Source organism: Coturnix japonica, chromosome 19 (genome assembly GCF_001577835.2).
Source record: "Coturnix japonica isolate 7356 chromosome 19, Coturnix japonica 2.1, whole genome shotgun sequence".
Lineage (NCBI taxonomy): Eukaryota > Metazoa > Chordata > Aves > Galliformes > Phasianidae > Coturnix > Coturnix japonica.
In genome coordinates, this window is record NC_029534.1 from 1,857,769 (window position 1) to 1,868,981 (window position 11,213).

Genomic DNA, 11,213 nt, shown 5'->3' on the forward strand with positions numbered 1-11,213 from the left:
TGGCTTTGGGATGCAGGAGGTGGAAGTGTAAATACCAATGCTGTGCTGCCAGGGAGCAAATAGGCGTCCAATGAAGAAACACATCCCTTTCCCCCCCCCCCCCCCCCCCCCCCCCATCTTATTTATCTCTCAGGCAAGGAGCAGAGGTGGCAATAAAGGGAGAAAGACGTCAGCTGCCTGATAGATCAGCAGCTGCTCTGAGCTCCTCCGTGCTGGTTGGCGGAGTGAGCTGGATTTTGGGGGGTGCTTGGCTGATGCAAAGGGCAAAGCGATCACCAAATGGCATTTGGGCTGCAGTCATTTCCCACCAGCAGCTCTCAGCGGTCTCTCGGAGGTGACGTGCTGGTGATTAATGCACAAACTTTACCCCCCCCCCCTCCCTGGTGCATAGTTTTCGTTCCGTGCAAGCTCTTGATTATTCAGTTAAAATAAATATATAACTAAATAGGAACGCTGGCCTATGAAGCCGAGCATCAGAATGCAAAAGCAGAACTCTCAGCGTCCCCGCTGTTTGCAGTGTTATTTGGCTCAGGGTTATTTTCATGCCACACACAATTGAGGTTATTGAGGAGAGCAAAACGAACGGTGTTTGTTATTCAGTTCATTTTGGGGTTTTCAGCGCCGGCGTCGTCTCGTAGCGGCAGTGCCTGGGGACTGGGGGGGGTGAGGGAATGGATTTATTACATGGAGCTGGACAGAAACAGCTCCCAGAGGCATCCCTGAAGGAGAAGGAAAGGATACGGGGTGGGGGATGCTGTGGGGTAGGGAACCTGGCTATGGGGATGTGGAGCAGCCAGTGCAAGAGCAGCAAACCTTGTGTTTGTGTTTCCATCCTGCTGGGCTGTCACAAAGCAAAGTGTGTAGGTTTCTGCTGGGAGCTCCACTGTCTGTGCTGGCTGAGTCTGCAGCTGAGGTCAGGTTCCCGAAGCCAAGGAGGTTTTAACTGGGATTATGCATTTGTGAGGCTGGATCTGGCTCTGAGCTCTTTGATTCTGTAATTTGCCAAACCGAAACCCAGAGTCCAGACAATCTTAGAGAAGGTTATGCCATCATTCCAGTGTCCCTGCCTGGTTTTACGGGCTGTTAATACATGAAGGTTTCTTTAAAATGGTGAAAGATCCCTATAAGGTGGTTTAAGTACTAATTTTAGACTACTTGATGCCATTAGACTAGAAGCAGATGTAATAGCATTGGTGTTACTCAGAAGGAACCTCAAAGGTTATCCGGTCCAACTCGCTTGCAATGAATAAGGATTGTGCTGTGGGATCTTCTGCTCTGGGGCTGCAGGCAGTGGGGACCTGCTGTGCATCTTCCAGGTCTCAGGCTGGTGCCCAGGCTCCTCCATCAGCCTCCACATCAAATGGCATTAGAGAAGGAAAGTAAAACCAGATGAGAAGAGCCGAGCTGTGAAGCAGTGTGGGATGCCGGGCAGGCTGCCTGGACTCATCTCTTGCCTTGCACTGGCCACATGTGGACCAGGTGATGGAGCTGGCTCTCTGTTCCTCTATCTAACAAACCTCTCTGCTCCACTTCTATCTCTGCAGAGCTTCCTTCCTCGGAGCACCTGAGCGTGGCTGATGCCACATGGCTTGCCCTCAATGTGGTGTCTGGTGGAGGTGGCTTCTCTGGCTCCCAGCCCATCGGCGTGACCAAAATTGCCAAGTCAGTCATTGCACCACTAGCTGACCAAAACATCTCAGTGTTCATGCTCTCCACCTATCAGACAGACTTCATCCTGGTAAGACGCATCAGGGCACTGGGCAGGGTCACCTGTCAGCAGGTGGCACTTAATGACACTTGGGTGACACTTGGACCAGTTGCTTGAGGAGCAGCAGGAACACCAGGGTTTGCTTTCCCCAGGGCTCTGTGCCTTGCCATTAGGCTCTCTGACATCCCAGGAGCTTCTCAGGGCACTTGTTGGTATGGGTTATGTGACAAATACACGTATTTATACCCTGCTTATAGTAGATAACCTTACTGACATTTGCAATAATAGCCCTGAAAGTGCTTCTCTAGACACACGTCCAGATGGCACCTTGTGAACCTGCTGCTTCATGAGGGAATAATGTGTCCACTTCCCTGTGTCCTTAAACCTCCACTGCAGCATTTTTGTCCTTCTGGTGCTTGCCATCATCACCAGCTCACCCTGTCACCTCCTCATCCCCAGGTACGTGAGCGAGACCTGCCCTTCGTCATGCACACGTTGGCTGCGGAGTTCACCATCCTCAGAGTAGTCAACGGGGAGACGGTGGCCGCCGATGACCTTGGGATAACAAATGGATTTGTCAAACCAAAATTGGGTAAGGAACAGCCTGGACTCAGCCCTGCGGGATGCAGCTCTTCGTGCTGTATGATGGGGGAGAGGAATTTGCTTAAGCACTTGCCCAAGTCTATCCCCGTTCACCAGGGACTGCAGTAGGTGCTTCACTCTGTGAGCAAGGCTGATGAGCTCTGTGGAATTCGAGCCTTTTCATGCTGGTTTAATGCCTCTAGAACAGGCATTTTTGTAGGACAGAAGGTTAAAACGCAACTCGTTTCAGCTGCAAAAAGAAAACATTGTCTGTGGCCTAAACTTCCATAATTTAACACTGCAAAAGAAAATGGCTTATCTGGAGGCTTGGTTAAGCACTGCAGTGTTTGATGCACAGAGAGTGGTGTTGTTCACCTTTTACACTTCAGAACCAGTCAGGATCAAGGCCATGGTGGACCTGCAGCCATACAAAACCTTAGGATGATTCCAGTCTGCAGGAACAAGCATCAAGCAAAGGGCATAGTCGGGAAAAGCAACTACATAAATACGTCTGTTCCTCCACACCCAGGTGCAGTTGTGTGCCCACAGCCAAACAAAGCAGGAATCCTTTGTGAAGTGCCACTCAGTAACTGTAGGTCTCCTCCTTAAGAAAATGAGCCTTATAGAAAAAGCAGGGCTGTCAATAAAATAAGCTTTGAGAGAGGAAGGATAAGAAGGCCTACTGCCAGCAGCCAGAGAAATGCCTCTAAATGGTGAGAGCATGAATTTATTTCAGCCTGAGAGCCCACAGGGTTTCAGTAAGGAGAAACTTTGTGCTTTTTCCTTGCCAGCACTGTTGGTTTTCTCTGTGGCTGTCACAACTGGTGGGACGTGGCTTCATGGCTGTGTGTCTGTGTCTCTTGCAGTTCAGAGGCCTGTCATTCACCCCCTTTCCAGTCCGAGTAATATGTTCTGCGTCACCAGCCTGGACCCAGATACCCTTCCCACTGTTGCTACACTCCTCATGGATGTCATGTTTTACTCCAATGGGTAGGTCATGGCAGGGCACAAATTCACACTGCCTGGGGACCTGCTGCAGCCTTGCAGTGCTGTGGTGCCTTGTAATTAGGGAGGGTGAGGATGGAGAATCAAGAGGGGTTTGTCCCAAGAGGTGGGAGCTAAGAAACCTCTGCTGGCTTTGCAAAGCTGAGCCCAGAATTCAGCTGAAAATCAGCAGTGTGGTTTGTGTGCTGCAAAACCATACGTGACCCAAAGGTGCACAGCCAATGTGCTGCTGTAATGGGATGTGCCCTAAAGCAGTGTCTGAGCACCTGTGGTGTCAGTGGCTGTATCTTCTTTAAATGCCCTCTTCTGGACACACTTAATGCTGTTCTCTTTTGTTTCCTCAGAGTAAAGGACTCGGTGGTGGGCAATGAAGACTCGGGACACATTCGCTTTTTCTCCTTTTCTCTCATTGAGGGTTACATCTCCCTGGTCATGGATGTCCAGACACAGCAGAGGTGAGCTTTGCTCTTAGGATCTCCCAAACTCTGATAAGTCACCTGGGGTGTTTTCAGAGGAGCAGGAAGCAGCTTAAGCTCTGAGCCACATGTTAATTCTGGGGAGCTTCACTGTGTGGCTGTTATGTGCCTATACACCTCGTTACCTTACTGAGCATGGGCCAGGCCCAGAATGAAATAGCAGCATATATGAAATAGCAGTGTCTTAACCCTTAATTGGAGTCAAACTCTTTCTGCCTTCAAGAGAGGCCTGAGGCTTGGAGCAGCAGGCAGTGCTTTGGGAACCTGGGCAGCCACTCACTGCTGTTGGCCTCAGCAAGTTGCTTGGCCACTGAGCTTCCTTCTCTGCTACAAATCAGGGACCTACAGGGAGCCCAGGTACCTCCTTGGGATGGTGTAGGAAAAAGCACTGATGGTGCTTGGGTACAGGGACAGTGGGCACCACTACGTATCAAAGAGGATATAGATAGGGGAGCATGGAATCAGTGAGGTTGGAAAGACCACTAAGTCCAACCACCTCCCCACCCCACCATGCCCACTGACCCTCAGTGCTGCATTCCTTCAGCCTCCACGGCTCTTGAACACCTACCACTGTTGTTGGCTCCAAGCAAGGATACAGAATGAGCAGCATCCCTGAGGCACCGCTGTGTTTTAATTGGGCATTCCTTTTCTTTTTCAGATTTCCTAATAATTTGTTGTTTACAAGTGCATCTGGTGAGCTCTGGAAGATGGTGCGGATTGGTGGGCAGCCCCTTGGCTTCGGTAGGTCAACATTTGGACCCTCAGTTGGTGCAGGGGGACTCGGTTGCCTCAGGGCCTTCAAAAGGGGATGGAAAAATCCATTTGTGTCTGAGGTTTTCTAAGTGCCAGCAGCTCAACAGGACTTTGCAGGCTGAGGTTTCCCAATAGGTGACTCCTACTAATAAGTCAGGCTTCTAAATATACTTTAAAAGTGCTGCATGCTTGACAGCTCCGCCTAAATTACATCCGTCTGCAGGACTTCAAAGGCAGATGCAACTGGGTCTGTACTTAAAGAGCAAAAATGGACAAAAGAGGTGGCACAGGATGCACTGCAGATAGCTGAAAGCAGTGGTGTGCCAGCACAGCCTTTAGACACCTCTGGGGCTTTTGTATATTGAGTGTAGATCTATGGAAGTCCAAATGGGAGAACTGTTTTATGTTCAGTGCTGCAGACGTTTTCTCTACTCAAAAGAACATCGAAGCTGAGAGCAAATATTCACTTCTGCAGATGTATCCCTCTTATTTTTACGACCCCTGCGATTTTAAGGGAGGTCAATCTGAATTCTGCAACCAAGACCTGATGCTCACAAAGCAACGGGGCTCTTTCCATGCTTTGTAAAGCAGTTAAAAACACTGATTTCAAGAACACTGCAAAGTTGCTTTAAATATGTTTCATTTTTAGTCATACGTCAGATGAACAAAGGTTGTAAGAACGCCATTTGATCCGTCTCCTTTTAATGCACCTCAGAGTGCATTAGAAGTGATATGTTTCAGTGATGGGACATCAGGACACCCTCCAGTCTCCTAAGTGGGCAACATTTGAATGTGGTAGCTTAGAACCTGCTTGGATTTTAGCTGGTGGAATGGGCAGTGACTCATATTTTTTATCTCCCCAATAGATGAATGTGGAATTGTCGCTCAGATTTCTGAGCCTTTGGCCGCGGCCGACATCCCAGCCTACTACATCAGTACTTTTAAGTTTGATCACGCGTTGGTGAGTATCCAAACTTGCTTCTTTGGGGTAAGGCTGGGCTTCCTGGGAGGCAAACAGTGATGAGAACACCAGTAGCCGTGCACTAACAGAGCTGACAGAGCTCAGCTGCTTTGTGCTCTTCATTTTGCTTCCCCCCAAGTGCTGCATTGCTTCTCCTTTTATCACTGTCCAACCCAACTTGTGTGACCTTCAGAAGCTCCAAAGGGGTTTTTTGCACTGGGTTTTTTCAGCTCGTTTCTTGGGTTTTTCACAGCTGGCGCAAACCATTTGCAGCCCATAGGTCATGTGTGTAAAGAGTAAGAGTAAATATTATTCCAGATAGCAAAGGTCAGAGTGGTGTATGCGTTCGCCTTATTTTCTTGAATATTAACTGTGCTGATAAGATAAGCTAATAAAACACCATTTTAAAATCAATACTGTTAGCTTTGCCTCGCATTCCTACCTGCTGCCATGTGGCCCCTGAGCTCGCTGTGTGCACAGGGCACGGGGTGCAGAGTGCTGCTAATTGTCAGGCAGTATCAGGAGAGCTTAAAATAGATGCTTCACTTCAAACTCATGCCGTGCAATTGTGATGACTCTGCAGCAGCTCCACCTTTTAGAAGTGGCTGCATCCGACCCCGCAGCCTCCAAGCAGCTGGCAGGCTTTTGTTTAGGGCCACACATTGAGGTCTCTGGATCTTCCTTTCTAAGGCAGCGTTTTGTCACTTGCTTTGCTACTTGTTGTTTTCTTTTTGTGTGCTTTTACACACCTTTTCACCTGGATGGTGTCATTCTAGCACCAAGGCGTGCTGACTGTTGGTGCACTGCAAGCCCTTCTTTGCTTTGTTGGCCAAGACCCTCACCTTGGCTCTTTACTCCCCAAGTACCTTTACTTCCAGCAGCATCTCTCAAGGTCTAAGAGCATCCTGAACCTCTTCTCTCCACCCTCTCTTTGTTTGAGGTCACTCAGCGTTTGCTGTCAACAATTCAGAGTTCTTCATGAAAACTCATTCCCTTTGCCCTGTTCTTTTTATTCCCATGTATCTTTTTGTTGCTTAGTTTTTCCTGGCTGTTAACACTCAGCTCTCCCTGCTGTTAGTGCTCTGGAAGTCATTCCTTCTCTGGGAGGCTTTACCTAGATGGGAACGTTCAGATCTCCATACATGGGTCAGGTGGGGCTGGGCTGGAGGCAGCTTCCAGCTCCCTGCAGGGTATGTTTGGGGAGAGCCAAACCTGTTCCAGGTGCTCTGCTCCCTTTGGAGGTTCCTTGCTCATCTTCCTCAGCATTCTGCACCAGTTGAGGCTGGAGCTGTGGTTGGGAAGCAGTTTGGAGCTTTGCTTTGGCTCTTCTTGTGGCTGTGGGTTCAGGTTTCCAACAGCATTCCTGGCTCTTTGGGGCTGCTCTGCTCATCAACTCATTCTGCCGTCCAACCCAAGGTCTGGTGGAACCTGACCTTTCTCTTTTCCTCTCCTTGCAGGTACCTGAAGAAAATATAAACGGTGTGGTCAATGCACTCCAAGTCAGTCAAGCTGAAAAGCATTAGAAATCTTCTGAGCTGGTTCCAGATGCTTTTTATTATTATTATAATTATTATTATTATTCTTTTTTTTTTTTTCTCACAGTATTTTCTTGAAAAAAAAAAAAGGAAAAAAAAAAAATCTGATTCCAGAGAGTGACGTGAAAAAGAGACTGTGGAAAGCTGAGCAGAAACAGCTGCGAATAGCCTTTGTTTTAATTATTATTATTATTATTATTATTATTGTTATTTTATTAAATTTCTTTATGAATGAGGGGCAGGAGGAAGAGAGGTCAGGCTGTTTCCTGAGGCTCAGCTCGGGGTGAGATGGAGCTGCCCGGGAGCTCATGTTGTTCCCCAGCACGTGGCGTGGATGGACGGATGGACACGGATGGATGGATGGATGCGGGCGCTGCACCCTGAGCCCCACAGCACGGCCTGGTCTGGTGGGCTGCTGGCTGCCAGAGAGCCTTGAGCCCCTTAAAATGAAATGTGGAATTAAATAGAAAAGACGTCGCACGGTGCTGGCTTGTCTCCTCTCGTCAGGATGTCTGAGGACTCTCCATCATTGCGTATGTTGGGTTGGGATGGGGTTGGGGTTCTGTTTCCCCTCTTAGGTGCTGGAGAAAGGGGCCCTGCAGATCACACCACCTGGGTTTCTGTCTGCTTTGAGTCTGGCTTAGGTTTGTTTTCCATCTCCCCACGCCCAGTATCCTCCCCCCTGTGTTCCTGCTCCAGGACAGCTGCTGTCCCCTCACCAGGACCAGCAGGAGGAGAGAGATTCCTTCTCTCCCATCCCAATTCTAGACATTTGTGGGGCACAAAGTGTTGTCCAGTGTCCTCATTGCTGCTCCTCTCCTACCCCACAGCCTGGGCCACCTCAGACAGATTGTCCTCACCAGGGGCAGGAGGTCCCCAAACCCCGCTGGGCCCCTTCTGTGGCTTTTATCAGTGGAAATATCTGCCATGTGGGGACTGAACTCATGGGGGTTTTCCATTGGCTTCAGATCTATGAAAGCTGAACTGTGCTGAAAACTCCCCCCCCCAAAAAAAAGCCCGTAGAGCACAACCCAGCACCCCCAGAGCTGATGTTACCCAGGACAGGGAGAAGGAGAAGCCACCTGCACAGGGTCTGCCCTCACATTTCTTATGTTCCTATTCTTTCCCATGATGGAGAAATGGCACTTTGCAGTTTCCTGCAGCTGCGAGGCAGGGAGTTGCAGCAATCTGCAGGGGGTACAAGGGCAGGCAGGAGGTGATGCTGTAGGTGTTGTATGTGCTGGTGTGCAGGACATGCATCAGTTGGTGTTGCTTCCTAAGGAGCAGCAAGAGAAGTACTTGAAACAAGCAGCAATTCTACTGAGCCTTAAGTGAGAACAGCAAGGTTTTTATTTTCTTCGTACTTTAATTTTTGCACTCAGGATGATTTAGAGGCTGTTTTGGTTGTTCCACTTCTTCTTTCCTGGAGGGAAGTGGCCTTAAATTCCCCATAACTGTGGCTGCAGAGCATCACCCAGGGCTGTCCCACCCTGCAGACACCCTCAGCTTCACCTCCTCCAGACCTTCCATTTCTCCACAGTCGGAGCTTTTTTCTCCCCTCTTTGCCTTTTTCTTTCTTTCTTTTGGTCTTTTTCTGCCTGGTTGGGTTTCAGCTGCACTGTGTGTGTGCACATACATAGAAATGCCTGCCTTTATTTGTGTTGGTGTGCCTGTACGCAGCACAGACACCTGAGCAATAGAGACTTGAACATGCTGTGTGCATCCACGGGCACGTACAGCTGTAGGCAGTGCCGTATGCACTCGTGTATCACTGTATGTTCTTAATTCAAGTGTCTCAGCAATAGGAGTGCGTGGCCCTGCTCCCTCTGCAGCTGGCTGCCTCAAGCACAGAGATGGGAGAGAAGCTTCTCCTTTTCCACTCGTCCTTTTCATTGCGGTGCCACTTTGAATCCAGCACCCAAAATCCCTCCACGAAAGATCAGTGACATCGTGCACAAGGCAGCAGGACCCGTGTTGGTGCAGTGTCCACGATTGCTGCTTTCTTTGCTTTGTGTTCAGCCCCTGCAGTGTGATGTTGCAGCCATCGGTGATGGATGCCATTAGGCAATGAGGAGTCCCTTTCTTTCTGTCACTGCCACTCCTGTGTGCATCTCCAGCAGCAGCTGAAGGCATCTCACTCACTGCCCCCATCCTGACTGGAGATGTCGGACTGGATTAAACTTTTATTACCTGCTAGAGAGCAAAACCCAGTTAATCCTTTTGCCAAACAGTATTTACACTGTGTGGTGTGTGCTGGGCCGTGTTTACATTGGCCGAGGTGTGAGGTTCTGCCTGGCAGCTTCAGCTGCCTCCTCCTATGAGTCCCTCCGTCCATCCAGGGCTGTGTGCATCCCATGGGCGGCTGCATTGTGGGACTGAGCCCTTCTCAGCCCCATTCCCCATCCCCTGCTCCTCCATCACTCAGCCCACGAAGCACAACATGGTGTAAGGCCAGCTGGCACCAGCACAGAAGGGCCACGTCCTGCAGCACAGCAGATCCTATAGCAGCAACTGCCCCTGCAGGGGCAACGCACAGCCCCTGGATCCTGGCAGGAGATTCTGAGAGGGGAATGAATGAAGTATTGCAAACAGTATGACAGGTTTAGGGTGTGAATGTACAGAGAAACAGACCTCTTAGGAACTGAATAGCCAAGAAGTTCACCTTGCAGTCTCCAGGCAGCACCAGCCCCTTCTGCTGGTTGGGAAGATGATGGGATGCAGGGCTGGGGCTGAATGGTGCCATGCAGAGCACACAGCCCACACTCATTGCTGTGGATGAGGTGTGTCTGGGTTTGGTGTGGCCTGAGGAGATGGTGTTGCACTGTCCCCTGCATGGTACATTTGGCAGCATGGGGTTCTCCCACCCCCCTGCCATCCCTGTGCTGAGGCACTGAACCAGCTTTCTGCAATAGCAGCAATCAGCCTTTTTCCCAAAGAACTCCCACCAGCTTTTTTGTAACTCGAAACAACGCTGTTTTCTGGGCACCGTGGCTTTATGTGAGTGGGAGCACATGGTACCCTGGGTTGATGTGCATTGGAACCCCCCTTCTCATGAAGCTGGGGTGCTTCAAGAGAGCTCATCTCTACCTTCCTCACTAATACAGCTGGTCTGTTGGCCCCAGGCTTGTCACTAAAATGAGGGGTGCAGTGGTCCTGCTGCCTACCTGCTGTTTGCTGGGCACAAGGGTCAGCATGGGGGGGACTTCATATGGAGGAGCCCCACCATCCCCCTCACTTGAGGCTCTAGTGTGGCCCTAACACCATGTTGGAGTCCCACCTGGTTAGAGCAGGGCCCAGCAGATCTCTTCACCCTTCTCTGCCTTTAGGAAACCTGCATTTCCGCAAGGATGTTCATAGTGCTGCCCCCCATAAATTAGCAAGCTGTCATGAGAGCAGGGGCTGCCCCTCTGCTGCAGCAGCTCTATGGGGGTGCACAGCCCTCTGGACCCTCACAAACCCTTCCCAGGAGCCTTTCCTTGTTGGGGGGACACGAATGATGCATTCTATTTTTCCCCTTTAACTCCCAGCCTAATGCAAACCATTGTGGGGCTCACCCAGACCAGCACTGGGCTGTGCAGCTGAGAGCGGCCGCTTTGCATTCCCAGCGCGCTGCTTTCCTTCGCCAGTTGCTGCTGCTGCTGCTGCAAAGCTGAGGTTTATGTACTGTATGGGGGTAAAAAAAACACAGAACACACACAGGAAAATAAATCCTAATGTTCCGAAACAAATGACGGTATATTTTGTACTTTGTAAAAGTGTTAATTAAAAAGAAAAAGAAGGAAAAGAAAAAAATAAAAGGTGAAAACGCTGTCTGCTTTTGTACTGATCAAACTGATGACAATAAAGCAGAGCTTGGCACTGTCTTTCTAAGGATGTAGTGTGTCACCTTCCCACCCAGGTGCTCCCTGCCCCACGTTACCCCACATCTGGTGGCTTTTGTCCTTCACCCAAAGGCACAAATGCTGCAGGAGGTGCTGAGGGGCGGCTCCAACCCTGATGGAAAGAGACAAGAACTAGAGTCATGAATAATGTTATCCCAGCAGTCTTATGAGAGCTCTGATTATTTGTCCTCTGAGTCATTTGTTTTTGAAGGCTCCTGGAGAGAAAAGAGCTTGCAGGTGCCTAAAATATCGCTGTTTTGGGGGGTTTTGAGGCACCCTTTGCCCAGCTGCATGGGCACAGCCCTGCTCCAG

At 49.8% G+C, this 11,213-nt stretch overlaps 1 protein-coding gene across 1 annotated transcript in view; it reads left to right on the top strand.

The window, feature by feature from the left end:
* CASTOR2 (cytosolic arginine sensor for mTORC1 subunit 2) overlaps positions 1 to 10,883 on the top strand; it is a 67,876-nt gene extending 56,993 nt beyond the window's left edge. The window contains exons 3-9 of the mRNA XM_015880921.2: positions 1,545 to 1,738; positions 2,168 to 2,300; positions 3,157 to 3,280; positions 3,640 to 3,750; positions 4,430 to 4,512; positions 5,391 to 5,485; positions 6,943 to 10,883. Of these exons, the coding sequence (XP_015736407.1) occupies positions 1,545 to 1,738; positions 2,168 to 2,300; positions 3,157 to 3,280; positions 3,640 to 3,750; positions 4,430 to 4,512; positions 5,391 to 5,485; positions 6,943 to 7,008 (806 nt within the window). The 3' untranslated portion in view covers positions 7,009 to 10,883. The remainder of the gene's footprint in view (positions 1 to 1,544; positions 1,739 to 2,167; positions 2,301 to 3,156; positions 3,281 to 3,639; positions 3,751 to 4,429; positions 4,513 to 5,390; positions 5,486 to 6,942) is intronic.
* Positions 10,884 to 11,213: the final 330 nt, after the last annotated feature.